The sequence below is a fragment of the Microchirus variegatus genome (assembly GCF_963457635.1).
Source record: "Microchirus variegatus genome assembly, chromosome: 14".
NCBI classification, from domain to species: Eukaryota; Metazoa; Chordata; class Actinopteri; order Pleuronectiformes; family Soleidae; genus Microchirus; species Microchirus variegatus.
In genome coordinates, this window is record NC_139815.1 from 854,885 (window position 1) to 882,205 (window position 27,321).

General features: G+C 41.6%; 1 protein-coding gene across 1 annotated transcript; it reads left to right on the plus strand.

The window, feature by feature from the left end:
- Window positions 1-3,256: 3,256 nt before the first annotated feature.
- mmp15b (matrix metallopeptidase 15b) lies at window positions 3,257-27,062 on the plus strand (the record flags this gene model as incomplete). Its single annotated transcript, XM_083901000.1, has 10 exons — window positions 3,257-3,361; window positions 9,643-9,791; window positions 9,902-10,024; window positions 10,417-10,724; window positions 12,917-13,078; window positions 14,035-14,231; window positions 20,648-20,786; window positions 24,844-24,994; window positions 25,745-25,863; window positions 26,481-27,062. 10 exons carry the CDS (start codon window positions 3,257-3,259, stop codon window positions 27,002-27,004), a joined length of 1,977 nt encoding a protein of 658 aa, XP_083757126.1. The 3' UTR covers window positions 27,005-27,062.
- Window positions 27,063-27,321: the final 259 nt, after the last annotated feature.

The following is a 27,321-nucleotide window of genomic DNA, read 5'->3' on the forward strand; positions in this document are numbered from 1 at the left end:
AAAGAACGCCTGGAGCAGAAGGTGGAGATCATGTTCTCCAACTTCAACAAGGAGCGAAGCCAACTGATCAGAATAATCAACGAACAGATCCATGAGATCGACGTGTTGAAAAAGACTCTGCAGACGGTGCAGTGCACGAGGAAAGTTAAAATTCGCGCAAAGCCCCCCGCGGTACCTCCTGTCAAACCTCCTGTGAAACCTCCTGTGACACCGCCTGCAATGTTGGTGCAGAGCAGAGCAGCTTACCAGAGTGCATGTGTCAGTACTGAGAACTGATGAAATTACTAAAAAATAAATAAAAGATAATTTAAAAAAAAGTGAACGATTGTGTGAACAAATCTTTTTTAACCCACTGATTCTAATGATTCAGTTACACCCAAAAGAACTGCTTTACAAGAAAACTACGTCACCACAGTTTCTATGATGACTCCGCCCACTTTGTGGGGGCGCTATTGAAAACCAACTGAACCATGAAGGTGAGACTGAAGTGGAAAATCACTGCAACTCATGATTATTATGTATTATTATTAATCTATATATATATATATATAGAGTCATTGAGCTTTCATGACTGTTTCATGTGTGACAAATGAAGAACAGGGTTCATTTTGTGTGTATTTTTTGGTGTGTTACACGTGTGCTCTGTTTCTATTACAGAGCAAAAGTTCTGATATTTTTTATTTTATTTTTTTACATCAAACATAAATGGAGATACTGAAATAATGGTGTAATATAACAACAAACATGACAAACCAGATCAGTCAAGACTTAATTACTGTTTAACACCTGTGTTTACAGAAGAACTTTCTGGATCTGTGTTGAACCTGCTGAATGAAAACAAACATTTATTTATATAACACTGTAGGTGGCGGTAATGAGGCGTAAATGCTCCACGCCACGCGCCATTCAAACAGTAGAACAAGGAAGTACACTGCTGTTCCAATTGAAGAATCGTGCTCGTGTACTCCCGTACTTGGCAAGTATGTACTTCAGTCGTACTTCTCAAGTATGTACTTTCCAAGTAAGCAAGTACATACTGGCATACTTGGGTATTGAGAAAGGGCCCGCGTGTATGTTGTGAGCACGGAGACTCGGTACGTTTATGTTCCACTCCAATTAGGAAGCGTTTGCTTCCGCTTCCGCTCAGCGGGAATCATCGCTGAGGAAACTGACGACATCTCTTTCCTGCTTAATACAAGTCAGTAAACACACAATTAACCTTAAATGTTTATTTTGTCACAGGAGCGTGTTTGAGCTGGACGGTTAGCACGAAGTTAAAGACTGATTGACGCGTTTTATTCACTTAAAACAAGATTTAGAAGTAGTTGTGTTTTCCCGCCCGGGCGCCATTTTGTGTCGAGCTTGTGTTTGAGTGAAGGGTGCTCCTCATTTTAGACACATAACATTTCAGAGGAAAAGATGTAATGTTTATTTATATTAAATACAGACTTTTGTAGTATGGTGTTCAATTTAAATGTTGATTTTGAACTTTGTGAATATTTTCTAGTTTCTGGGATTTTTTAGCTTCTTAAATGTGAATATTTTCTAGTTTCTTTGATTTTTTTTCCAGCTTTCTTTGCTCCATCAAGCAAAGAAATCATTCAGACTGAATCATTGGTGTATGGACAAAAACATTTGAGATCATAATTATTTCCAGGTTTCATAAATGATCCAGACCCACTTGTTTAAGATGATGAGCCGTTAGATACAACAAAAGTGTATCTAACAGCTTAACAGGAACAAAATGCATCTATTATTTTATGTTTCTGAATATTTTTTGCTGCCATTTACTGCGACACATTCTGTTATTCTTGAATCGGTAAAGCAGCGATTTTCAACACAAACACACACACTAAAAATAAATAAAAATAACACACTAATAATAATAATAATAATTATAGTAGTAAATAAATTGTCATTGTTATTGGACGTTTTTGCACCTGCCTTTTATTTATGGCTGCACTTCACCTGTTAAGTCAACAGAGGGCGCTAGCACATTAAAAAACAAAACAAAAAACAAGTGAAACCATGTTCATTTGTCCATTTATGCTGTGATTTATTTACTCCTTTATATACAAGAATGGAAATTTGAATTTTTTTGTCCACAAACACAAAATGATTGAGTTTGAATGATTTCTTTGTTTTATGGAGCAAAGAAACCAGAACATATTCACATTTAAGAAGCTGAAAAATCAAAGGAACTGGTTTGAATTATTTGAGAAAACACTTGTCGTCTCTTATTTTAATCTGGACAACAGAGACATTTTCTTCTGATTTTAGGTGGTTGTAACAAGTAACAAAGATAGAGGAAACGTCGTAAAAGTACACAATTTATGTAGGAAATGTCGTAAAAGTACACAATTTATGTCGGAAATGTCATAAAAGTATACAATTGATGTAGGAGATGCCATAAAAGTACACAATTTATGTTGGGAATGTAGTAAAAGTACACAAATTATTTAGGGAATGTAGTAAAAGTACAACATTTATGTAGATGTCGTAACATTACACCATTTAAATGTACTGAAGTAAAAGTTGCTATGAATATAAATAAAGTAAAGTACACATACGTGAATTTTGTACCGTTATAAAGTATTTGAGGTGTGTGTGTGTGGATAAAGCCATTGTTGTGGTTAACTCATGTCAAGTTAGCCACAGTTAAATGACAGCGGAAACGAGGTCTGCCTTCAAAATAAAAGTGGACTTTTTTCAAGTGGAGGTCTCAACATGAATGACTGGAGTCCGGCTTTTATTTTGAAGCAGCGCACAGGAATCTGTCGTCCTCGCGCTGCTGTGACTCGTGAAGCGCTTTTGATAAAGAAACGCCGCAGTCCACGGACCAGAGAGAGTCCTGCTCCCGTGCAGAGACGACGCGCGTGGAACAGCAACACGCGGGACGTGCCGTGGATGTAAAAAGGAAACCTGCGCTGTTTTTATTTATTATTATTAATATTATTATTTTAAATATTATTATTGTTGAATTGTTTCGTTATTATGATCGTTACTTTGTCTCGAGGAAGTTTGCGGACACGCGGGTTTCTCTCTCGTGGCTGTTTTTTGTAAAGTGCACGTGAATCACTTTGATGTGAAGTCAGTGCGGCAACGTGCACAGAGAGAGCGCGCGCGTGAGTGAAGGCGAGAGGGTGAAGACGACCCGCGCGCACGTATGGAGCGTGACTTTGTAACGAGTTTATAATAATAAGTTTCTTTTTTGTTTTGAATAAGTGAGAGTGCAGTTTTCGTTTTGTTTGAAATCATGGACCGCTGCGTGTGGTTGCTGTGGAGACGGACTGTCCTCGCGCTGTTGCTGTGTGCGCTCGGGGCGCGTGCAGCCGAGGAGGACGGCGGCTTTAACGCAGAGGTAACATCTTTAAGATCGATCCAGTAAAGTGTCACGATATATCGATATAGCGAGTTTGATATTTGATCTCGATAAATTATTTAAAAACCTGAATTCACTGAACTTTTTTTTACAATTTGCAAAAAATAAAAAACCCCAAAAGTAAAATAAGTAAAATAATCAAGAGACCTTCTTAGTAGACTTTGGTGTGGGAGAGTGAGCGTTTTGTATATGTTAGTTTAACCCAAGAAAAACAAATTTTAGGCCCTTACGAAAGACGTATTGAAATACATTTTTGTCAGTTTAAGTCTACGATATCTACGTCACATGTCCACGTCTTTATTTCACTGTTAGACAGACTTTTCAACAAGAAACTGAAGTTTATAAACCACTCACTCTCCCACACCAAAGTCCATAGAGAAAATCAGCGATTTTAACATCACAGCACACAGGAGTTGTTGATCCACTGCTGCCTCCATCACTAAGTTCAAATGTCTTATTTTGTCACTTCAGTGTTTGAAATCCTTTGTTCTGATTGACCTCAGTGACACACAGTGACCACACGAGGCAGCAGTAGACCAGCAGCTCCTGTGTCCCCGTGAGCTAAAATCACTGATTTTCTCTGTGGGGTTTGGTGTGGGAGAGTGAGTGCTTTACAGACTTCAATAGTTAAGTTTAAATAAAAAGTAAATAGGTTTGTAGAAAGCACCTGTGATGTCATGTGACAGGTGCATGTAGGGGGCGTGGCCTCAATAGCCCCTGTAGTAAATGATTGACGAATAACGTTGATGTTCAGCTGTGTTTGAACATGTCATAAACAGAAAAACTGATCATTAATCTTTAACTAAATGAATCATCATCATCTTTTTTGATCGTCAAAGTTATTTATTAATGCACAATTACATTATTTAGTGTGAAATGTATATATGGACTCTGGACAAGCCCATATTCATCAACCTTTAAATATTTGTCACAGTTTAAACTTCAGAACCATGAAAACACAAAATCAGACACGCACATATAAACACATAAATTACACCTATTCCATTCACCATTTCTGTATCTGTCAGGTGTTGACCTCTGACCCTTTCGCCGCTGTGACAAGTGAAAAGTGTGGATCGATAAAGTCTCATCAGATCTAATCTCATCTAATTTAATTAGCTAATGCTGATTATTGAGGAATGAAGAAAACCTGAACTGTGCCTTTAAGGTCCAGCACTGATGTTTACAGCAGACGCAGCTTTAATGAGGTCACTGATGAACGAGTGAGTTTCTCTGGAGTCCATGAAGATAATGAGTTTCTCGCCCACAACAGCCATAAAAGTGTTAATATAAGTTTTAATGTGTGAACAGAGAGAAGAAACACACACACACACATACACTCTCTCTGTATAGTGTATATAAACATATACCCTATAAAGTTGGAGAAACTTTATTTTTCTTTCGTAGAAATGTAACTATTGAGATCTCACAGTCTAACATGACCATATTTATCCCACCATTTTAACAAAAACTGTGAAAAACATGGTTGTTTGAAGAGACATTAAAGTTGTGTTTCCACTGTGTGGAATGGTTCCGTTTGGTCCAGTTAGGTCCAGTTTGGTTCAGTTATGTTCATTTTGGTTCAGCAGTTTGGTCCTGTTCAGGCCAGTTCATCAGTTTGGTCCAGTTCAGGCCAGGTTGGTTCAGCAGTTTGGTTCAGTTTGGTCTAGTTTGGTTCAGCAGCTTGGTCCAGTTCAGGCCAGTTCAGGCCAGTTTGGTTCAGCAGTTTGGTTCAGTTTGGTCTAGTTTGGTTCAGCAGCTTGGTCCAGTTCAGGCCAGTTTGGTTCAGCAGTTTGGTCTAGTTTGGTCCAGTTTGGTTCAGTTTGGTCCAGTTCAGGCCAGTTTGGTTCAGCAGTTTGATCTAGTTTGGTCCAGTTTGGTTCAGTTTGGTCTAGTTTGGTTCAGCAGCTTGGTCCAGTTCAGGCCAGTTCAGGCCAGTTTGGTTCAGTTTGGTCTAGTTTGGTTCAGCAGCTTGGTCCAGTTCAGGCCAGTTTGGTTCAGCAGTTTGGTCTAGTTTGGTCTAGTTTGGTCCAGTTTGGTTCAGTTTGGTCCAGTTCAGGCCAGTTTGCTTCAGCAGTTTGGTCCAGTTCAGCAGTTTGGTCCAGTTCAGGCCAGTTTGGTTCAGCAGTTTGGTCCAGTTCGATCAAGTTTTGGCCAGTCTGGTCCAGTCTGGTCCAGTACGGTTCATCAGTTTGGTTCAGTTTGGTTCAGTTTGGTCCAGTTCAGGCCAGGTTGGTTCAGCAGATTGGTTCAGTTTGGTCTAGTTTGGTTCAGCAGCTTGGTCCAGTTTGGTCCAGTTCAGGCCAGTTTGGTCCAGATTGGTTCAGCAGTTTGGTCCAGTTGGGTCCAGTTCAGCAGTTTGGTCCAGTGCAGGCCAGTTTGGTTCAGCAGTTTGGTCGAGTTCGATCGAGTTTTGGCCAGTTTGGTCCAGTCTGGTCCAGTTTGGTTCAGTTTGGTTCAGTTTGGTTAAGTTTGGTCCAGTTCAGGCCAGTTTGGTTCATCAGTTTGGTTCAGTTTGGTCCAGTCTGGTCCAGTTTGGTTCAGTTTGGTTAAGTTTGTTCCAGTTCAGGCCAGTTTGGTTCATCAGTTTGGTTCAGTTTGGTCCAGTTCAGGCCAGTTTGGTTCAGCAGTTTGGTGTTGTGTCATCTGCTGTGAACATTTTCTAGTCTTTGTGATTTTTCAGTTTTTTAAATGTGAATTTCCTGGTTTTTTTGCTCCATTAAAAACAAAGAAATCATTCAGACTGAATCAATTTTGGTTTGTGGACAAAAACAACACATTTGAGAACATCAGCATTTCCAGGTTTGACAAACACTGATCGACATTTTCTGACATTTTATCATATGGTGGAAAAAATTATGAAATCAGCCGTAGAAAAATGTAGAGCAAGAGAAAGAAAGAGAAAGTTAACAGTGGTCACTCTCAGCTGTGCAGCATGTGATGGTGAATGTGACAGCTGTTCTTTCACTGACACACACACACACACACACACACACACACACACACACACACTTAACCATAATCACAATTCAATTCTTAGTCCTAAACTTTTACCAGTCCCTCAGAAATGAGGTTCGGCCTCATTCGGACCAGGTTTTGGTCTCCATGAGGACTACTGGTCCCAACAAGGTCAGTGTTTATGACAAAAAACACTCACACACACACACACACACACACACACACACACACAAAACAATGGAGTCTCTTGTCTGAAGAGAAGAGACTTTTCTACTGGGATAGAAAACTTGGTTAGTTGAGAAAAAGGACGTGTAATCTGCAGCGTGTCGTCTCTTCACTAACCCCCCCCCCCCCCGGCGTTACCATGACAGCCAGCACTTAGAATGATCAGGTAAACACTCGGAGAGAAAATGAGCAACGTCTGTTGCCGTGACACAGATTCAGAGTTTGCTCTCGGATGGCACAGTCCAGGATTTCAGAGTACCTTGGTTGTTTGGAACAGCAGCTTTATTACAGGGTATCTGCGGGGTCTTAAAAAGTCTTAAAAAGTCTTAAATCCAATAATTTAATTTTTAATAAGGCCCTAAAATCTCATAAAAGGTCTTGAATACAATTTTGAAAAGTCTTAAAAATCAATTAGTCTCGATTTAAAAAAGAGAAAACTTAATGAAAGCCCACAGTGAAGCCAAATTGCTTGCATAAGATAGGTAAGTGCAACTTCAATTTGTGGCTCCACTTTTTCTTGGGTCTTAAATTGTATTCATTATGGTCTTAAAAAAGTCTTAAAAAGTCTTAAATTTGACTTGTTGAAACCTGCAGAGACCCTGTATTAGCTCCTCCCCCATCTGAATGTTTCTCTCTCTCTCTCTCGATAAGCCACACCCTCACAGTTTGGAAGTTTCAATATCCAACTGGAGCAAACCCCCGCGCAAACCCCAACATAGGATTCCAAAATGGCTGCCACTGGCGTTAATCGTAAAAACTCGTCAAAAACGCATTGGCTAATATCTGGTGCGTCTATTACCACAAGGTGGCAGCATTTTGCTGGGCCTCATCCAACCGCAACTTACCCTGGGTTGCGATTCCAAGATGGCTGCCACCGTTTAAACACGGTCACCAGTTTTTAGGAAGTGAGTTTGTCACAAGGTGGAGTCGATGTGTCGGACGAATCGGCAGTTGCCATGGTTACGATAAGTTGGCGGCAGCTTCGGGCTCGTAGGAGGAGCTAACTTTTCGGAGCTTGAGATTGTGACATCGTTTCGTGACGGTACTGCTAACAATGAGTGAGCCGTGTTTGGGATTTTTGGAACTGGACGTCTGATGTCAATGAGACTCTCTCTCTCTCTCTCTCTCTCTCTCTCTCTCTCTCTCTCTCTCTCTCTCTCTCTCTCTCTCTCTCTCTCTCTCTCTCTCTCTCTCTCTCTCTCTCGCCATTTACGTATAAATCCTTTGTGTCGGACTCTGGGGGGCGAGAGATGGCAGCAGACCAAGCGCCAGAATAAAAGCTCTGTTAGTATCTTGGCTGACATTGTTGTGTGGTGGCCACACACACACACACACACACACACACACACACACACACACACAGACACACACACACACACTCAGTGCTGGCAGGTTTTACAACTCCGTATATTACTGGGTCTGGCTTTGGCAGGTAAGCCCAAGGACTCTTTGAAAGCCAATTTAATAGACAAGGCCTAGTATATGTTTACACACACACACACACACACACACACTGTTGTTTAATATTCTGCTCAGCTGATGAGGAACATTGTGTCCAGACTGAAGTTTGTGCGGCGGCTCGGTGACCGCAGCTTTCACTGGAACACTTTGTAAAGGTGATTTTTCAAAGCGTATATTGACTTAACGTTGTTGTTGTTTAAGGTCGCAGGCGGGTTTTAACGGAGACGACCACAAAACATTGTTATTGCTAGCTTCGTTGTGGCGTCACAACAGTATCACCATGGAGATCGGAGATAACATCGCAGTAGTATAGTATAGTCTCTTTTATATCTCGTCTAATATTGCTAACTAAGCTAAAATTAGCAAAGGCTAACGGTGTATTTGCACCACTGGCAAAAAATAAAGAAGAAGAAGAAGAAATGATCGCGTTCACTTGCATCTTAACGATTGATTGTGATTCACAGCAGACGCTAAGAAACCTGCGATAATCCGGGATTAAATGCTGATATAGACAAATTCGCAGTCATCAAAAACCAGATTAAATCTCTAATTAAATTTCCGATGCTGTTCGTTTCATTGTTGGAACTCTTAGACCGTGCTGTGATATATAGAAAATTCACAAACTATGGTTCCTGGGTGTGACTCCGCCTTTCTGCCCTATGTCAGCTGAGATGGACACAGCGCCCCCCTGTGGCCCTCATGTAGAACCACAGGACTTCAGTGGGAAACGAGTTAAAGTGGATTTTATTAGTGTGTGTAACTTCCTGTTGTTTGTATTTAAATACCTAGTGTTGTTGTTAGTTTAGTGGTAACTCTTTCACCTGAATCACGCTGAAGTGACACCTGTGTATGTGGGTGTGGGTGTGTGTGTTGTGTGTGTGTGTGCGTGTGTGTGTGTGTGTGTGAGGAAGAGATAGAGTTACAGGAAGTCCATGTTTGTTTTTGAGTGTGTGTTTGTGTGTGTTTTAAGCTTTTTATCAGAAGACAGAGGTGGGTCAGGGTCATGTCCAGTTCACACACACACACACACACACAGCTCTTTCAGCAGCAGAGGGAGTGTCAGTGTGTGGGTGTATCTCAGATTATACCATGTGTGTGTGTGTGTGTGTGTGTGTGTGTGTGTGTGTGTGTGTGTGATATATTGAGTTTCTGTGAGACAGGTGGGACAGACTTAGTGTCCAGTATCAGGTTTTGTCCCTGACGTCTCTGCTCTGACAGAACACGCTCAGACTCTGTCGTCAGTTCTGATTTTAAACAAAATCAAACGACGGCAGCAGATTTTTTTTTTTACAAAATAAAAATCTCTATATTAACTTTCTGTTTAAATCACATTGGGTTTCTCAGCCACGTCACACCACACAGTTCCGACATTTCTCAAAATGACTGCATTTCTTTTATAACAAATTCAATCGGTTTTGTTTATAAAGTTAAAACCAGCTTCTTAAATGTGAATATTTTCTAGTTTCTGTGATTTTTCAGCTTCTTAAATGTGTGTCTTTATAAAAGTGTCTTTGCCACAGTGAAATTCATGAAACAAATAATAATAATATTTTTTCTGCAAATTGGTGAATTTTCAGTTTATTTACTCTCAGTTTTTCCTGTGTGTGTGTGTGTAGTCATGGTTGAGGACGTATGGTTACCTGCCTCAGTCCAGCAGACAGATGTCCACCATGAGGTCAGCTCAGATTCTGTCCAACTCCATCACTGACATGCAGCGCTTCTACGGCCTGGAGGTCACAGGTCACATGGATCCTCAAACCATCAGGTCAGCACACACTTGTTTTTTTTGTTTTTTTGTTGTTGTTGTTGGACTTTGTTGATCCCGCAGTGTTTCTTTCCCCCACTGGCACTTTGAACGTCTTCCTTCTCCTTCAGTGCCATGAAGAGACCTCGCTGTGGAGTTCCCGACAAGTTTGGAGGTCAGATCAAAACCAACGTGAGACGGAAACGTTACGCGCTCACTGGACACAAATGGAGCAAGAGCCACCTCACGTACAGGTAAACAAACAAACAAACAAACAAACAAGCAAAAAAGTTTTGTTTTAAGTATTTTTTGGGGGGTCTTTTTTTTTTTACGATATTTTTTTTGGGCGGGGGGGGGGGGAGGGTTCTGTTTTTAACAAATTAACAAATCTCATAAAAACAGAGCCAGAGTCTTAAACTGATTTTCGGTGAATGCATCCCTAATCACAGCAGTCTATGAAATCCCTGTGTGATATATTTGTGATTTATTTGTTTTTTTGATTTTCTCTACCCGACTGGATTAACGAGGTCAACTCAAGAAACCTAATCTTTCTCAGTTGCTCACAGCAGTGAAATATAATATGTTTCTCTAAAAAGTGACATCACTCCCTGGCCTTTGTGTTATTCCCCCCTCTTTGTTCCGACAGTATCCAAAACTACACTCCAAAGATCGGCGAATATAACTCCTATGAAGCCATCAGACGAGCCTTCAAAGTCTGGGAGAGCGTGACCCCGCTGACCTTTGACGAAATCCCCTACCAGGAGATCAAATATGGCCGCCGCAAGGAGCCCGACATCATGATCTTCTTCGCCTCGGGTTTCCATGGTGACAGCTCGCCGTTTGACGGAGAGGGAGGCTTCCTGGCCCACGCCTACTTCCCTGGACCCGGAATGGGCGGAGACACACACTTTGACTCAGATGAGCCTTGGACCATAGGAAACCAGAACATACATGGTAAATAGTCACGAACAGAACATGTTCACGTCTTTATCTTCACTGTTAGACAGAGTTTTCTTTGTGTAAACTCAAGTTTGTAAACCACTCACTCTCCCACACCAAAGTCCATAGAGAAAATCAGTGATTTTAACATCACAGCACACAGGAGTTGTTGATCCACTGCTTCCTCCATCACAAGTTCAAATGTCTTATTTTGAAATCCTTTGTTCAGATTGACCTCAGTGACACAAAGTGACCACACGAGGCAGCAGTAGACCAGCAGCTCCTGTGTCCCTGTGAGCTAAAATCACTGATTTTCTCTATGGGGTTTGGTGTGGGAGAGTGATTTGAATTGTGGTTATGTTTTTTTTTAGTCCGTCTAAATGAATGGAAGTCAATGTAAAGACCTTGAAGAATAGCTGTGTGTGTGTGTGTCTCACAGGTGTAAATGGAGGCTCCGGGGCTTGTCAGGTCACAGGTCATGTGTGCAGGTGTTCAGCTGTGAGCAGTAACAGTGATGTCATGTTGTGTGGGTTGTCATGGATCTGTGTCATAGATTGCAAACAGCTGTCTCTGTGGCTTTGTTCCACGCCCAGCAAGACTCGGGCGTGTTTCAGCGAGCGAGATCGTCCTTTATTTGTCACGGTCTGTTTCCTCTTCTTAAATATTCAGTGTCAACAGCACTGTTCGTCCGTTAAAGTCGCCGAGATCTTAAGAGCGTGTTCACGTCCTTATCTCACTGTGAGATGTACTTTTCTAACAGGAAACTGATTTCCATGACTGTTTGTAAACCACTCACTCTCCCACACCAAAGCCCATAAAGAAAATCAATAATTTTAGCTCACGGGGACACAGGAGCTGCTGGTCTACTGCTGCCTCGTGTGGTCACTTTGTGTCACCGAGGTCAATCTGAACAAAGGATATTTAGTTGCGAAGTGACAAAATAAGACATTTGAATGGTTTACAAACTTCAGTTTCCTGTTGGAAAACTCTTCTGTCTAACAGTGAGATAAAGACGTGAACATGTTCTTAAGATGTCTGAAGATCATTAACACCACTTCCTGTGACGAAAAAGTAATTCCCCACTCAGCTGAGGGTTAAGAGAACACCTTAATTTTTGAGTAGTCTGCAGAGTTCCTTCTTCTCACTCTGCACCCATTAACCTCGCTGACCACAGGGGTTTAGAGCAACAAATGGCTTTCCTGCCCTGTTATCGCCACACACACACACACGCACACATTGCCGAGAGTGTGTGTGTGTGTGTGTGTGAGTGGGATGTGCTGTTAGTAGATCACAGAGACTCTGGAATCCCACAGTAAGTGGGAGTGCGTTCCACTCGGGGAGCTCTGCAGACTGCGCTACTTAAACACCTTAAAAGCAAAGTGCAGCCAGTCGTGTGTGACTGTGCTGTGAAACACACAGACTTTTGTCCTTCAAAATAACAACAACAACAGCAACCCTGAATTGTTCCTTTAATGTATGTAATCAGATGTGTGGTTAAATGAGCTATTGATGCTCAGAGTGGAGGTGCAATTATATCTAGGGTAAATAATCAAAATCAGTTCATTCACACACCCGTAATATCTATAAACATACGGATGTAAAGTGACTGAACTGTTCCTCTAAGTGTAAACCGGTTGTCGTGGTGATGTGGTCGCTAACGTCGCCAACGATGGATCCTCCTGCAGCTTCATCTAAATGAGCTGACCTTTGACCTTCGCCAGGATGTTTGAAGTTTGTCGGTCGTTGCGGTCACGTCACAAAGCTCTGTTTTGTTCTTCTTCTGTGAGCGTTAGCTTAGCATGACGACAATCATGTGACTCAATTATAGATGGTGTGTGTGTGTGTGTGTGTGTGTTTCACTTTGAGCTGGAAGATATTGGAAAATTGTAGTTATTTATTGTTTTGTCTATGCTCGTCCTGTAAATATGTTTTTTTTTTTTATATATATATATATTTAACTAGTTTCTGTGATTTTTCAGCTTCTTAAATGTGAATATTTTCTGGTTTCTTTGCTCCATAGAACAAAGAAATCATTCGAATTGATTCAAAAACAAGACATTTGAGAACATCATAATTTCTCGCTTTGATCAGTATTTTTTCTGTCATTTTCTGAACCAGCAATTGACAAATCATTGTTTCAGGTTGTCTCGTTGCAGTGTACTGAGGACCGATAAACGTTGTTTATAAACTCCTCCTTCTCCGTGCAGGTAACGACCTGTTCCTGGTGGCCATCCATGAGCTGGGTCACGCTCTGGGTCTGGAACACTCCAACAACCCTCTGGCTATCATGGCTCCGTTCTACCAGTGGATGGAGACGGAGAATTTCCAGCTGCCGGACGACGACCTGCGGGGCGTCCAGCAGATCTACGGTAGGACGGACGTAACGGGGTGCACCGGCTGTTTTTGTGATCGTGCCCCAAAGTGTGATGATTTTGCAGCAGCTTTTTGCAAAATAAAGTGTAGAGAGTCGCTGTGTTTTAAAGCATCTTTGTGTTTTCATGACGGCTGACTAGAAAAAGACGCTCGGACGCCATGTTTCCGTGAATCCCGATTGTTAAAATGAGTCTCCAAAGTAACGCTAAACTTAAAAAACAGAGGCACACATACGCAGTACACGGGTACGCTGGTTATTTGTAGCGCTGCTCTTTTTGTTTAATAAACGGACCGCTCCAGTTCCACTTTAGATGTGCTAACAGCGCTTAAGGAGCTAACGGAGCTAGCTGGTAAACGGTGCCTGGAAAAACTGCGTTACTTTAGAGACTCATTTAAACAATCAGAAGTCACATAAACATGACGTCATGCACATCTCTTGTGTCCATTTTTTCACGTCTTGTTGTGGGGAACCTGGAGGCTGTCCCCCAATGCCCCCTACTGTCTGTTAGCGGTAAAAGCAGCCTCGCAAGATTCACAGACCCGGAGTCCTCGGAAACGGGAGGTCTCTCGCTAAGTCTCGGGTCTCACGCAAAACACATGATCACACAATCAGTGGTTTTAGCTCACGGGAGCTGCCTCGTGTGGTCACTTTGTGTCACTGAGGTCAATGAGAAGGAAGGATTTCAAATGCCGAAATAAGACATTTGAACTTAGTGATGGAGGCAGCAGTGGATCAACAACTCCTGTGTGCTGTGATGTTAAAATCACAGCACACAGATTTCACTCCTGATTCACAGGAGGAGTCTGTCTAATGAAGAGATAAATAAATTCAGCGTAATTCTTCAGACAGCGTAGATTAAGCTGACATAGACTCGATCAGGTTGACTCCGTCAAAACGGTGCTTTATCGGTTTATTTTTACACGATTAACTCTCGGTGTGTGTTCACTTCAGGTCGCCCGGACAGTGGCCCCACCCAGGCTCTGCCCACAGTGACTCCGCGTCGGCCCGAACCGCGACCTCCTCAGTCGCCGCCTCGTCATCCCGACCGACCCAGAACCACGGACAGACCGGACCACTACGGACCCAACATCTGTGAGGGGAACTTTGACACGGTGGCCGTCCTCCGAGGAGAGATGTTTGTCTTCAAGGTAAAGACTTTTTTCTATTCTTTTTTTTTTTTTTATCTGATCTGAAGTAATGAGGGCACAATGTCCCCCCCCAAAAAAAGTACATGATGTTTGCTGTAATAATGGTTTATTATACGACCTTACTTGTCCTTCAGTCGGCTTCTCGGCTGCTCTGACACGTTAACAGCGTCTATAAATTAGCTGTACTTTTCTGGAGAATTGGTTTAAGACAGACGGTGTGAGCTCGGCCAGCGAGGCGTCTGTTTTCAATCACATTCTGCTGGACTGTAAAGCAACAGGGTGAGATGTTTTTTACCACACAGACGACTGTTAAAAAGGGCGTTCTCAGGTGTTTTCCCCTCACTGACCCTTCAGCAGCGAGCGGTGGGCGGAGAGTTTTATTATTCATTTAATTGCTTCTTTTTTTATCTTTAATTTGACAGTCAGACAGGAAACTCGTCGTCATCGTCCTGAATCGAACCTTGGACGTTGTTGTTGTGTCATGTGCTGTGATTGCTTCAGGGCAGAGCAATAAAACAATAACGGTCAACACCACAAATACACAATGATACTTAAAGGAAGTCGCCGGAAAATGACTTTGGGTGAAGTTAAAGTCACTGCTCTGTCTAAAAAGGCTCAAATTCATATGTACTTAATGGGATAGGTCAGGGTTTTAATGTGAGGTCACATGACGTCCTGACACATAATCATTGCTGAGGTGACGCAATCTCACTCTAACATGGCTGTGTCACCTAATAATAAAGTCATCTTCTTTATCTCATTATTAGACAGACTTTTCCAACAGGTAACTGGAGTTTGTAAACCACTCACTCTCCCACACCAAAGTCCATTGAGAAAATGGAGTGATTTTAGCTCACAGGGACACAGGAGCTGCTGGTCTACTGCTGCCTCGTGTGGTCACTTTTTGTCACTGAGGTCAATCTGACCAAAGGATTTCAAACACTCAAGTGACAAAATAAGACATTTGAACTTAGTGATGGAGGCAACAGTGGATCAACAACTCCTGTGTGCTGTGATGTTAAAATCACTGACTTTCTCTATGGACTTTGGTGTGGGAGAGTTGTTTACAAACTTAAAGTGAAGTAGATTTTAAACTGAGTCTCACTAAGTGGTTCAAATGAGTTTTTGTGTTCATGTTCACCGCTCGGTCAGCTCTGACTCACTGGGTCTGGAACCAATTAATTAAAAATGATATTGAAATACTGACTTTGTTAAAGGCTTTATCGTGACACAGGTTTAACCCGTCGTGTTCCTGATGATATCAGAAGTGAATGACGTGAAAGAAGCGGCTCAGACAGAATATTTTCTCTGGTATTTTATCGCCCTCCGTCTCTGACTCTGTCCATCTATACATAGAGCAGCTCTATAAAGAGAATTAATGATGTGTGTCAGTGGGAGAGGTCAGAGGAGGCGTTGTCAGGGCTGGACACTGAAGAGATGACGCAGACAAGAGCTTCACATTCACTCTCTCTGTTCATGTCTTAATACTACTTAGTTTTAAAGGCTCATTCCACTCGGGGAGCAAAAAGGGGTTGGGCGCCTTGCTCAGGGGCATGTTCCAGTATTTGAACTGGCAACCCTCTAGTTACAAGCCCGATTCCCTTCCACTTGACCGTGGGCTGGCTGCCCACCAGCTGAACAACACACAAAGAGACTCATAGCTCGCTTAGCCAGGAGGAGGAGGAGCCTGTCAGCCATAAAAAGTTTCTGAGAGACAGACTCCACCCTTTAATTAGACAGACTCCACCTTTTAATTAGACAGACTCAATACTTTAATTGACACAGACTCCACTCTTTAATTGACACAGACTCCACCTTTTAATTAGACAGACTCAATACTTTAATTGACACAGACTCCACCTTTTAATTAGACAGACTCAATACTTTAATTGACACAGACTCCACTCTTTAATTGACACAGACTCCACCTTTTAATTAGACAGACTCAATACTTTAATTGACACAGACTCCACTCTTTAATTAGACAGACTCCACCCTTTAATTAGACAGTCTCCACCCTGTAATTGATACAGACTCCACCCTTAAATTAGAAAGACTCAATCCTGTAATTGACACAGACTCCACCCTTTAATTGAGACGGACTCCACCCTGTAATTGATACAGACTCCACCCTTAAATTAGAAAGACTCAATCCTGTAATTGACACAGACTCCACCCTTTAATTGAGACGGACTCCACCCTTTAATTAGACAGACTCCACCATTTGAGACAGACTCCACTCTTTAATTGACAGACTCCACCCTTTAATTAGACTGTCTCCACCTTTTAATTAGACTGTCTCCACCCTTTCATTAAGACAGACTCCACCCTTTAATTGAGACAGATATTATAAAATCTATATTTTATCTGCAATTGTGTATTTAGATTTTTGTGGTTAATTTTTGTTTTGCTCAAGTCATAAAGTGTCATTTGATAATATTGACACACACACGTCTTTGATTATCTCTTATCTGGGCCTGGATGTGCGTCTGACACTGAGCAGCACTTCTCAGACTGGATTCTCAGACTGGACCTGCAGCTGCACATGCTCACACAGTCTCATCTCTGCAGGCAGATTTCATTCCAGCCTCCTCGGGTTTCATCCACAGTCGCTCAGCTCGTCTGGACAGCATTAATCAGCATCCAGAATTCACTTTTTCAATTCCTATCAGTCATTTTTAAACTAATACAAAGCACTCAATCTAATTCACTGTGGACGAAAACAGAAATGAATACGCTTTAATGTGATTCAGTTCCTCTGTCATGTCGTATTTTAAGCCGCAGCCTTTTTTGCACAATGATTATTTAATGATGTGCATTTATCTGCCACATGTATCAAAGAGTTTGGCTTCACGCTAAAGCTTCTCCACGTTCTTTTAGGAAGTATATGTCATTATCAACAATGACTAATGAAAAACTGTGCGTAAAGGCTTAGACATAGAGTGTCAAAGTAAATGAGAAGGCATATAAAGACAATAATTAACAAACTACTCTGTCGGTTAATTTTTAGGACAAATAAACGTATATAATTACCCAGAGACTGTTTACTTTTCAGTTTTCAGTTTTAACATCTTTGTTTCGCTCAAAGACAACGCTTTCTAACAGGAAACTGAAGTTTGAAGGTTTCTCTTCATGATAACTTTAATTTTCTTTCTTCAGTCGTCCTGACTTTATTTATTATGTCTCTGTTTACACTGTAATGAATGCTTATTCAAATAAAGCTTTATTTTAAGCAGAAATCTACTTATAATTCTAAATTCTACTTATAATTCTAAATTCTACTTATAATTCTAAATTCTACTTATAATTCTAAATTCTACTTATAGTTCTGAAATCTACTTATAAACCCAAATTCTACGTATAATTCTAAATTCAATTTATAATTCCAAATTCTACTTATAATCCCAAAATCTACTTATAATTCTAAATTCTACTGATAATACTTATAATTCTAAATTTTACTTATAATTCTAAATTTTACTTATAATTCTTAATTTTACTTATAATTCCAAAATCTACTGATATGATAATACTTATTATTCTAAATTTTACTTATAATTCTAAATTCCACTTATTATTCTAAATTTTACTTATAATTCCACAATCTACTTCTAGTTCTAAAATGTACTTTTAAAAGTCTGACTTTAGCGCTGCTATGAGAATGATCAGTAATAATCAGACTTGATAGCAGAGCTCAGTGAGCTGAACCTCCCACACTGAGGTCTGCTGTGTTCTGGTCAGGACTAATATGGTCAGTTCAGTCTTAATCTGATGAGCTGTCAGACAGAACAAATCAAAGTGGCCGCTCTGCACTCTCACACAAACTCATCTCCGTTCTGTTCCGCGTCGCCCTGTCTGCCACCGCGTTGTTCCACGTGAAGGACGAAAGTGGGCGTGTTGAGCAGACGGAAGAGCTTCACTGTTACATTATCCAGGAGCAGCTCCTGACTCACCACTTCTCAATGAGTCTGCTGTAAATCTGTCTGCTGGCTCGTGGACTCGGCGTTTCACGCGTCGACGTGAATGTTGATGAGCAGAAGCTTCTCCCTGTGTGCGAGTTAAAATGTGACGCTGTCAAAGGGACACGAGTGATTCTTGTTTATCGTTTCCTGCCATTCACCCTCATGGTGGCAGCACTGAGTAAACGAGAAGAGTTCAATCAATTTAACAAATAAGAACCGAATAATAAATGTCGTCAAGTGATTCTTTTTTTTTGGTACAACTGTCCCTTTAATGGTTTTCACGTATTAAAGGGACAGTTGAGTGTTTAAGGTGTGAATATATGAGGTACTGACACATCAGCACTTTAATCGTCTTCAACAAAAATCTGCATCAGTTTAAGTCTAGGATATCTACGTCACATGTTCATGTCAAGTTTGTAAACCACTCACTCTCCCACACCAAAGTCCATAGAGAAAATCAGTGATTTTGGCTCGCGGAGGACACAGGAGCTGCTGGTCTACTGCTGCCTCGTGTGGTCACTTTGTGTCACTGAGGTCAATCTGAGCAATCGATTTTAAACACTGAAGTGACAAAATAAGACATTTGAACTCAGTGATGGAGGCAACAGTGGATCAACAACTCCTGTGTGCTGTGATGTTAAAATCACTGATTTTCTCTATGGACTTTGGTGTGGGAGAGTGAGTGGTTTACAAACTTCAGTTTCCTGTTGGGAAAACTTGGTTGGAAACCAAAATAATTTGTGACTTACATCTATAATATCTTAAGATCACTTTACGTCTTTATCTCACTGTTAGACAGACCTTTCCTACAGGAAACTGAAGTTTGTAAACCACTCACTCTCCCACACCAAAGTCCATAGAGAAAATCAGTGATTTTAACATCACAGCACACAGGAGTTGTTGATCCACTGCTGCCTCCATCACTAAGTTCAAATGTCTTTTTAAATAAATTCGGCATTTGAAAATCTGTGTTCTCATTTACTTCAGTGACAAAATCACTGATTTTCTCTATGGACATTGGTGTGGGAGAGTGAAGTTAACAAACTTCAGTTTCCTCTTGGATTCCATGTGGTCGCTCTTTTGTTAAGTGGCTAAACTCAGATTGTCCTTGTGTTTTGAGTGGCAGCCACGTTGTCTCGGGCTGGTTCTGGGTGATTGTGTGACACAGGCGTCACACTCCTGTAATGACTTCATGTCACTACCTCACATTAAACCTGAATTATCCCTTCATTAGTTCTGTAGAGACTGTGTGAGCTTAATGAGAAGCATGACTCTCATTATTGTTACTATTAACTCACCACACGTTTTCAATCAGTAAAACAAGCCCATTAAAATATATGATGTATGTGTATATGGAGTATTGGCAGTATAATGTGTCAGAGGAACCATATTTGGGCGTTAATGGCCACATATTTTCTCTCCAGGGGTAATGACCCATGAACACTCCCCTGGTTTCATCCACACTACTATGTACGTGTTTAAAACACACATGTATGTCCACATATGCAGAATGTTCTTCTCTGAAAAGTTTAAACAATACTGTTGACTCCATTCTCCATGGACTGTGGACTTATAATTCCAAATTCTACTCATAGTTCCAAATTCTACTTATAGTTCCAAATTCTACTTATAATTCCAAATTCTGCTTATAGTTCTAAATTCTACTTATAGTTCTAAAATCTACTTATAGTTCCAAATTCTACTTAAAGTTCCAAATTCTACTTAGAATTCCAAATTCTACTTAGAATTCCAAATTCTACTTATAGTTCCAAATTCTACTTATAATTCCAAATTCTACTTATAGTTCCAAATTCTACTTATAATTCCAAATTCTACTTATAGTTCTAAATTCTACTTATAGTTCTAAAATCTACTTATAGTTCCAAATTCTACTTAAAGTTCCAAATTCTACTTAGAATTCCAAATTCTACTTATAGTTCCAAATTCTACTTATAATTCCAAATTCTACTTATAGTTCCAAATTCTACTTATAATTCCAAATTCTACTTATAGTTCCAAATTCTACTTATAATTCCAAATTCTACTTATAGTTCCAAATTCTACTTATAGTTCCAAATTCTACTTATAATTCCAAATTCTACTTATAGTTCCAAATTCTACTTATAATTCCAAATTCTACTTATAGTTCCAAATTCTACTTATAATTCCAAATTCTACTTATAGTTCCAAATTCTACTTATAATTCCAAATTCTACTTATAGTTCCAAATTCTACTTATAATTCCAAATTCTACTTATAGTTCCAAATTCTACTTATAGTTTCAAATTCTACTATCGTTTTCTAGAAGTTCTACAATCTTCTAGAATCCGCTTCCTGTTGAGTGAAAGATCATGTAATCATGTGTGAAGTTTTCAGGTGTGTGAGCTTGTAGACGGAGCGAAAGCACTTTTATTTAGTTATTTTTTCCTTATTTTTTGTCCTCTCTGTCCTCAGGGCCGCTGGTTCTGGCGGGTCCGCAGGAACAGGGTTCTGGATAACTACCCCATGCCCATCGGTCACTTCTGGAGAGGCTTACCTGGAGACATAGATGCTGCTTATGAAAGACACGACGGCAGGTTCGTCTTCTTTAAAGGTAAGTTTGTGCACGCTCACCTGTTTTGGGAGCAGGACAACCTTTCAGAAAATACATGATTGTTATATTATGGTACTGTTTATAAAGTGACAGCAATACAAACTCAGTGTAAAGGAAGTTTGTAAACCACTCACTCTCACACACCAAACCCCATAGAGAAAATCAGTGATTTTAGCTCGCGGGGACACAGGAGCTGCTGGTCTACTGCTGCCTCGTGTGGTCACTTTGTGTCACTGAGGTCAATCTGAACAAAGGATTTCAAACGCTGAAGTGACAAAATAAGACATTTGAACTTAGTGATGGAGGCAACAGTGGATCAACAACTCCTGTGTGCTGTGATGTTAAAATCACTGATTTTCTCTATGGACTTTGGTGTGGGAAAGTGAGTGGTTTACAAACTTCACTTTCCTGTTGGAAAAGTCTGTCTAACAGTGAGATAAAGACATGAACATGTGACATAGATATCGTAGACTTAAACTGACGGAGATTTTATTGCTTAAGTTGTTTTTTAATTGGCTGAAATCAAGTCAATTCAATCTATTTCATGGGGGAAATAAACTATTTGTCTGCATCCTGGTGTCAAGGCTTTGGACCATGACTGATGATCTGTTAGTGCTTCATGTGTACAGCCACGCTTCCAAACGTAGATAAATAGAATAAATAGCATCGTCAGTGTTTGGATGACGTTGGTAGAGAAGCAGAGATATTTACGACTTGTGTTAAAACAGGGCTTGATTTAGATCTGTGGAGTCACAACGTTCACTCACACCCACTCACATTTGTCGCAGCTTTAAGTTGCAAAAATACTCGTTCCATCTTTGTCGACACGTTTCAAAGTGTGCGAGGTTCATATCACCAAACTGCTACGTCTTCACTCTGTCACTTTTTTTTTAATGCACTTTTAATCCATCGTCTGCACAGAACACTGGAGACGTACATCGCGTATGTGCAGCCTTTAAGAACGCGGCGGCACTTAATGTTTTCTACATGCGGAGCATAAATCTCCTTTAGCACGGCTCGTTATTTCTGCTGTGAGTCGCTGAGAGCTTTAAACAATGGAGAGGTGAAGTTTGAAAAAAGGAAAAGAAGCAAAGGGCTTTTAACGCAGCGTGAAGCGGGGAAAGCACCGGCTTTAGGGGCAGCTGTTGAGGAGGAGGAGGAGGAGGAGGAGGAGGATGATGTCATTGTTGCTCACTGTGACACTGAGCTGAGAAGAAAATGTTCACACACGGAAAGAACTAGAGAAAGGAAGAGGAAGGAGTGTGTGTGTGTGTTTGAGAGAGAGAGAGAGAGAGAGAGAGTGTATGTGAGAGTGTGTGAGCGAGAGAGTGTATGTGTGTGAGTGTGTGATAGTGTGTGTGTTTGAGAGAGAGAGTGTATGTGAGGGTCTGTGAGCGAGAGAGTGTGTGTGTATGTGAGGGTGTGAGCGAGTGAGTGTGTGATAGTGTGTGTGTGTGAGCAAGAGAGTGTGTAAGTGTATGTGTGAGAGAGTGTACACTGTAAAAACACTGTAAAATATGTTGAAAATACATCGTAAATACACTGTAAAATACACTGTAATTACAGTGTAAATCACTAAAATACACTGTAAAATACATCGTAAATACGCTGTAAATATACTGTAAAATACATCGTAAATTCACTGTAAAATACATTGTAAATACACTGTAAATATAGTGTAAAATCCACTGTAAATACGTTGAAAATTCACTGCTACATCACAAAAAAACAGTGACTTTTAAAAAATATATATATAATTTTGTGAATTCCATGTTTTTTATTATATATATATTTCATATTTAGTGTGTTTCACACGTTTATTCAATATAATAAATGTGATTTGAAAGCAGCATGATGGATATTATTATTATTATTACTATTATTATTATTATTATCATTATCATGAACATCTGAGACCAGATCTTGTTGATATACTGGGTTAGGTTAATATATATGATATCTTACTCTATAGTTTGTTCTGTTGAGGTTAAGTGGAGATAATGTTCTGGACAAACTGGTTCTGATCCAGGACCAGGACTCTGTCAGGTCCAGGGTTAGAGTGGAAGACGTCAAACCACTGCCGTCGCTGTGCTTTTCTGTCGCACGTTTGCGTTTCGCCCACTTTGCCAAGTGTGATTTGTTTGCGTTTTGTGTGATTGATGGTGGAGACGACGTGTCCTGGGTTATGTTCCACATCCATCAGCAGTGATGGCAGCAAACATCAGAAACCACAGCTCTAGTAGAGATTATTCTCACGAGTCCTGACTCCCCGCTGTGGTCAGCTCGCCCGTTCCCTTCGCGAGGAGTGACGACGCCTTGCTTCCACGTGCCAAATATCAACCCTGTGCATATGCTGTGTCGGCAATAAAAATCTGTTTTTACGTTTTCTGGCTCACGCAACCGCTCTTTTCAATTTAAAGGTCCGATGTGTAACACACGGCCTCACGAGATATCAGGAGATGTATATTACCTCTGTGAATATACAGTAAAGTACTGAAGTGACTGAAGTGGTCAGTGAGCCTCAGTCTGTTGCGTTTGAGTGTCGCTGTAAATAAATATGTTGCGTTCAAATGCCGTTGATCTGGAGCAGGAGTTGTGCAAAAAAAAACAATTTGACCCTTGTTCCTCTGCTCTCAGAATATCTATGTACACAGTCATTTTCTGCTCTTTTATGGTCATGATTCATCTTGGAACTCTTGTAAAAAAAATCTTTTTATGTATGGATTTTCCGAAAATATCAATATATAAAATAATTGGTGGTAAATTTACTTCCACAACCATAGACGGTCTTAAAGTGGGCGGTCACTGCTATATACTCTATATGTTGAGAAATACCAGGGCTGAATGTATTTATTAGCAATAAAAGTAAAGGTGTAGTGCAGATGTGGAGAGAACATGAGATAACGTTACAGTAAAACAGAGCAGGCATCGTTGTATCACAGCTGTTTTTTTATCCCGCACTGTTTACACCTTCAGACAAACAACAGTGACACAGCAGGAAGGAATCCCTGCAGCTCTCTGGTGTCACGCTGAGCAGCAGTCACACCATAAGTCATGGGATTCAAAACCGCAGGAAATACTGCAGCAACGTCCTGTTCTCTACAGATGTTGAGTCTCCAACGTTCACGTTACACAGGGAGCAAAGAACTGACAACAACAATAACAACAAGTGTTGGCCTCTTTAAAGTGATCAAAGTCTACTCATGGCTCCAAAATAGTTACCAAAATCGACCCACAGTTTGAAAATTGGAGGAGCTACATTGTTGGAAAACCAGACCAAACCCTGTAGAGTTGAGCCATGCTGGTATGATGTAGTGGAAAAGCGCCGTTTGACAGTGAGCCGGTCTGGATGCTGGTCCTGATGTGGACAAACAGCAGGAGAAAGAATAGAGAACCTGACTCAAGAGAGTCACTCTGAGCAGTTAATTACAAGCCAAACACAAACTTCTCACTCAGCAATGCTGAGCTTTTTGTTTTCCTGCCAACAAATCGTTATTATACTCATTTCATTCACAAGTGTGGGTTTGTTTTGTTTTGTTTCATGTTGTTCACTTTTTATTCCTCATTCAATTCCAATTATTCAACATTCTCTGTGCCAGGAAATGAAATGTGTGCACATAAGCATGTCTGTGCCTGTCTGATTGTGTGTGGTAAAGGGATAGTTCAGCTCTCTTTGCTGACTTTGCAGCTAACTCTCCCCACACCAAAGTTCAGAGACAAAATCAGCGGGACACTGATCCACTGCTGCCTCCACCACTAAGTTCAAATGTCTTATTTTGTCACTAATCCTTTGTTCATTGACCTCAGTGACACAAAGTGACCACACGAGGCAGCAGTAGACCAGCAGCTCCTGTGTCCCCGCAAGCTAAAATCACTGATTTTCTCTATGGACTTTGGTGTGGGAGAGTGAGAGGTTTACAAACGTCAGTTTCCTGTTGGAAAAGTCTGTCAAACAATGAGATAAAGAACATGTATGACGTAGATATCGTAGACTTAACCTGACATAAATGTGTATGTTGACCCACGGGTAATCAGACTTATCCTTTCCTCTCCTCAGGAAATAAATTCTGGCTCTTCAGGGAGGCTAATCTGGAACCCGGCTATCCACAGGAGCTGACAGATTTTGGTCGGGATATTCCATACGACCGGATAGACGCAGCGATCTGGTGGGAGCCGTCCGGCTACACTTACCTCTTCCAAGGAGACTGGTAACTGAGCCTGAACCTGCTGTCCAGTGTGCTCGTGGATTAGTTTGATTTGACTTTTAATTAGTGCTGGGCACGTTAACGGCGGTTAACAGCGCGAATGACGCGTTTCCATGACGACTGACCGAAAAATATCCGCGTGACGTCATGTTTACGTGATTCCTGATTGTTAAAATGAGTCTCTAAAGTAACGCTAAACTTTATTTGTAGCGCTGCTCTTTTCCTTTAACAAACACCGCTCCAGTTCCACTGTAGGCTAAAGCTAACGGAGCTAACTGGTAAACATCACCTTGCTCAGGTGCCGCGGCGCGTAAACATGACGTCACACGCGTCTTTTTCCGCTCAGTCGTCATGGAAACGCGTCATGCGCCAACGTGCGTTAGCGTTGATGTCGTTAACCGTCGTTAACGTGCCCCCAGCACTACTTTTAATCGAAATTTTTGGGACAGTCGATCTTTTAAAACATTAGCAACAAATACAGCCACGTTTAGCCACGTTAGCTGTGGTCAGCTGCATGTTCGGTCCATTCTGGCAACCATTTAAAAAAGAGAAAGGTATTGTTTTATTATTTTACCTCTAAAGCACTAGAATATCGAGTGTTTGTTGTAAACTCCCGACACTGAAGGTCACATCATCTGGAAGTTCCGTGTACACAGTTGTGACGTTAACAGTAAACACGCGGTGTCCTTGTTTATGTCGCTGTAATAAACAGCCAGCTGCATCTTCTCCTCTGCTCACTCTCGCCCCCTGCAGGTACTGGCGCTTCAACGAGCAGTCGCGCTCAGCTGACAGAGGTTACCCAAAACAGATCAGCGTCTGGGGGTCGTCAGTGCCGTCCAGTCCCAAGGGGACCTTCCTCAGTGATGATGGAGGTGTGTGTGTGTGTGTGTGCGTGCGTGTGTGTGTGATGATGGTAAGGAGGGGTTAAATGCAGAATTAGGGTGTGGTCATGATGTCATCACAATGACGACATGTATGTGAATCTGCAGAAAGTTTGTCCCACTCACTCTCCCACACCAAACCCCATAGAGAAAATGAGTGATTTTAACATCCCAGCACGCAGGAGCTGCTGGTCTACTGCTGCCCCTTGTGGTCACTTTGTGTCACTGAGGTCAATCTGAACAAAGGCGTTCACATGCCGAATTTCCAAAATAAGACATTTGAACTTAGTGATGGAGGCAGCAGTGGATCAACAACTCCTGTGTGCTGTGATGTTAAAATCACTGATTTTCTCTATGGACTTTGGTGTGGGAGAGTGAGTGACTTTGGTGTGGGAGAGTGAAAAGTTTACAACCTGTTGGAAAAGTCTGTCTAACAGCGAGATAAAGACGTCAAAATGTGACGTAAATATCGTAGACTTAAACTGATGTAGATAAAATCAGTTTTTTCTGGTTTTCTGATTATTGTGTCAGTACCTCAGATCACCACAAATGTAGAATTGAAGATACTTAGACATCTCCTTGTCTCCTTGTCTCCTCGTCTCCTCCAGCGTACACCTTCTTCTACAAAGGGTCTAAATACTGGAAGTTTGACAACCACCGCATGAAGAGTGAGCCAGGCTACCCCAAGTCCATACTCCGAGACTTCATGGGCTGCAGTGTGGACCTGGACCCGGACAGAGACGCGGACACGGACCCTGAGCGCAAACACCCCGACGTGAACCGTCCACCGTTCGACCCGGATGCGGGACGCGACGGCGATCAGGGCAAAGACGGCGGTGGGACAGATCGCGGCGGCGGCGGAGGAACCGACAAGGACGCGGGCAAAGGATCGGACGGCGACAAAGACGAAGACTACCGGGAGGGTCGCGAGGAGGACGCCAACGAGGTGGACGTGGTGCTGAAGGTGGACGACAGCGAGGAGCGGACCATGAACATCCTGATGGTGACCATCCCGCTGGTCCTGGTGCTGTGCATCCTGGGACTGATCTACGCCATCATCAACACGCTGCAGAGCAAAGGGGCGCCGCGGCTGCTGGTGCACTGCAAGCGCTCGCTGCAGGACTGGGTCTGACCCTGGACGTGAGTGAGGAGGACGCTGAACTGAGAACCGGAACTGGACCTGAGACCCTGCCTCCTCTGGTCCACACACACACACACACACACACACACACACACACACACACACACACACACACACACGTCTCCTCCATTTGTCTCCAGTGTGCTCTGCAAACTCTTAGAACATGTGGTAGTAGATCCATGCAGATACTGCGCGCACGCACACACACACACACACACACACACACACACACACACACACACACACACTAACCTCCCATCTCCCATGGTGCTCTACGATGCATTGACTGTGGTCTATTTATATGAGAG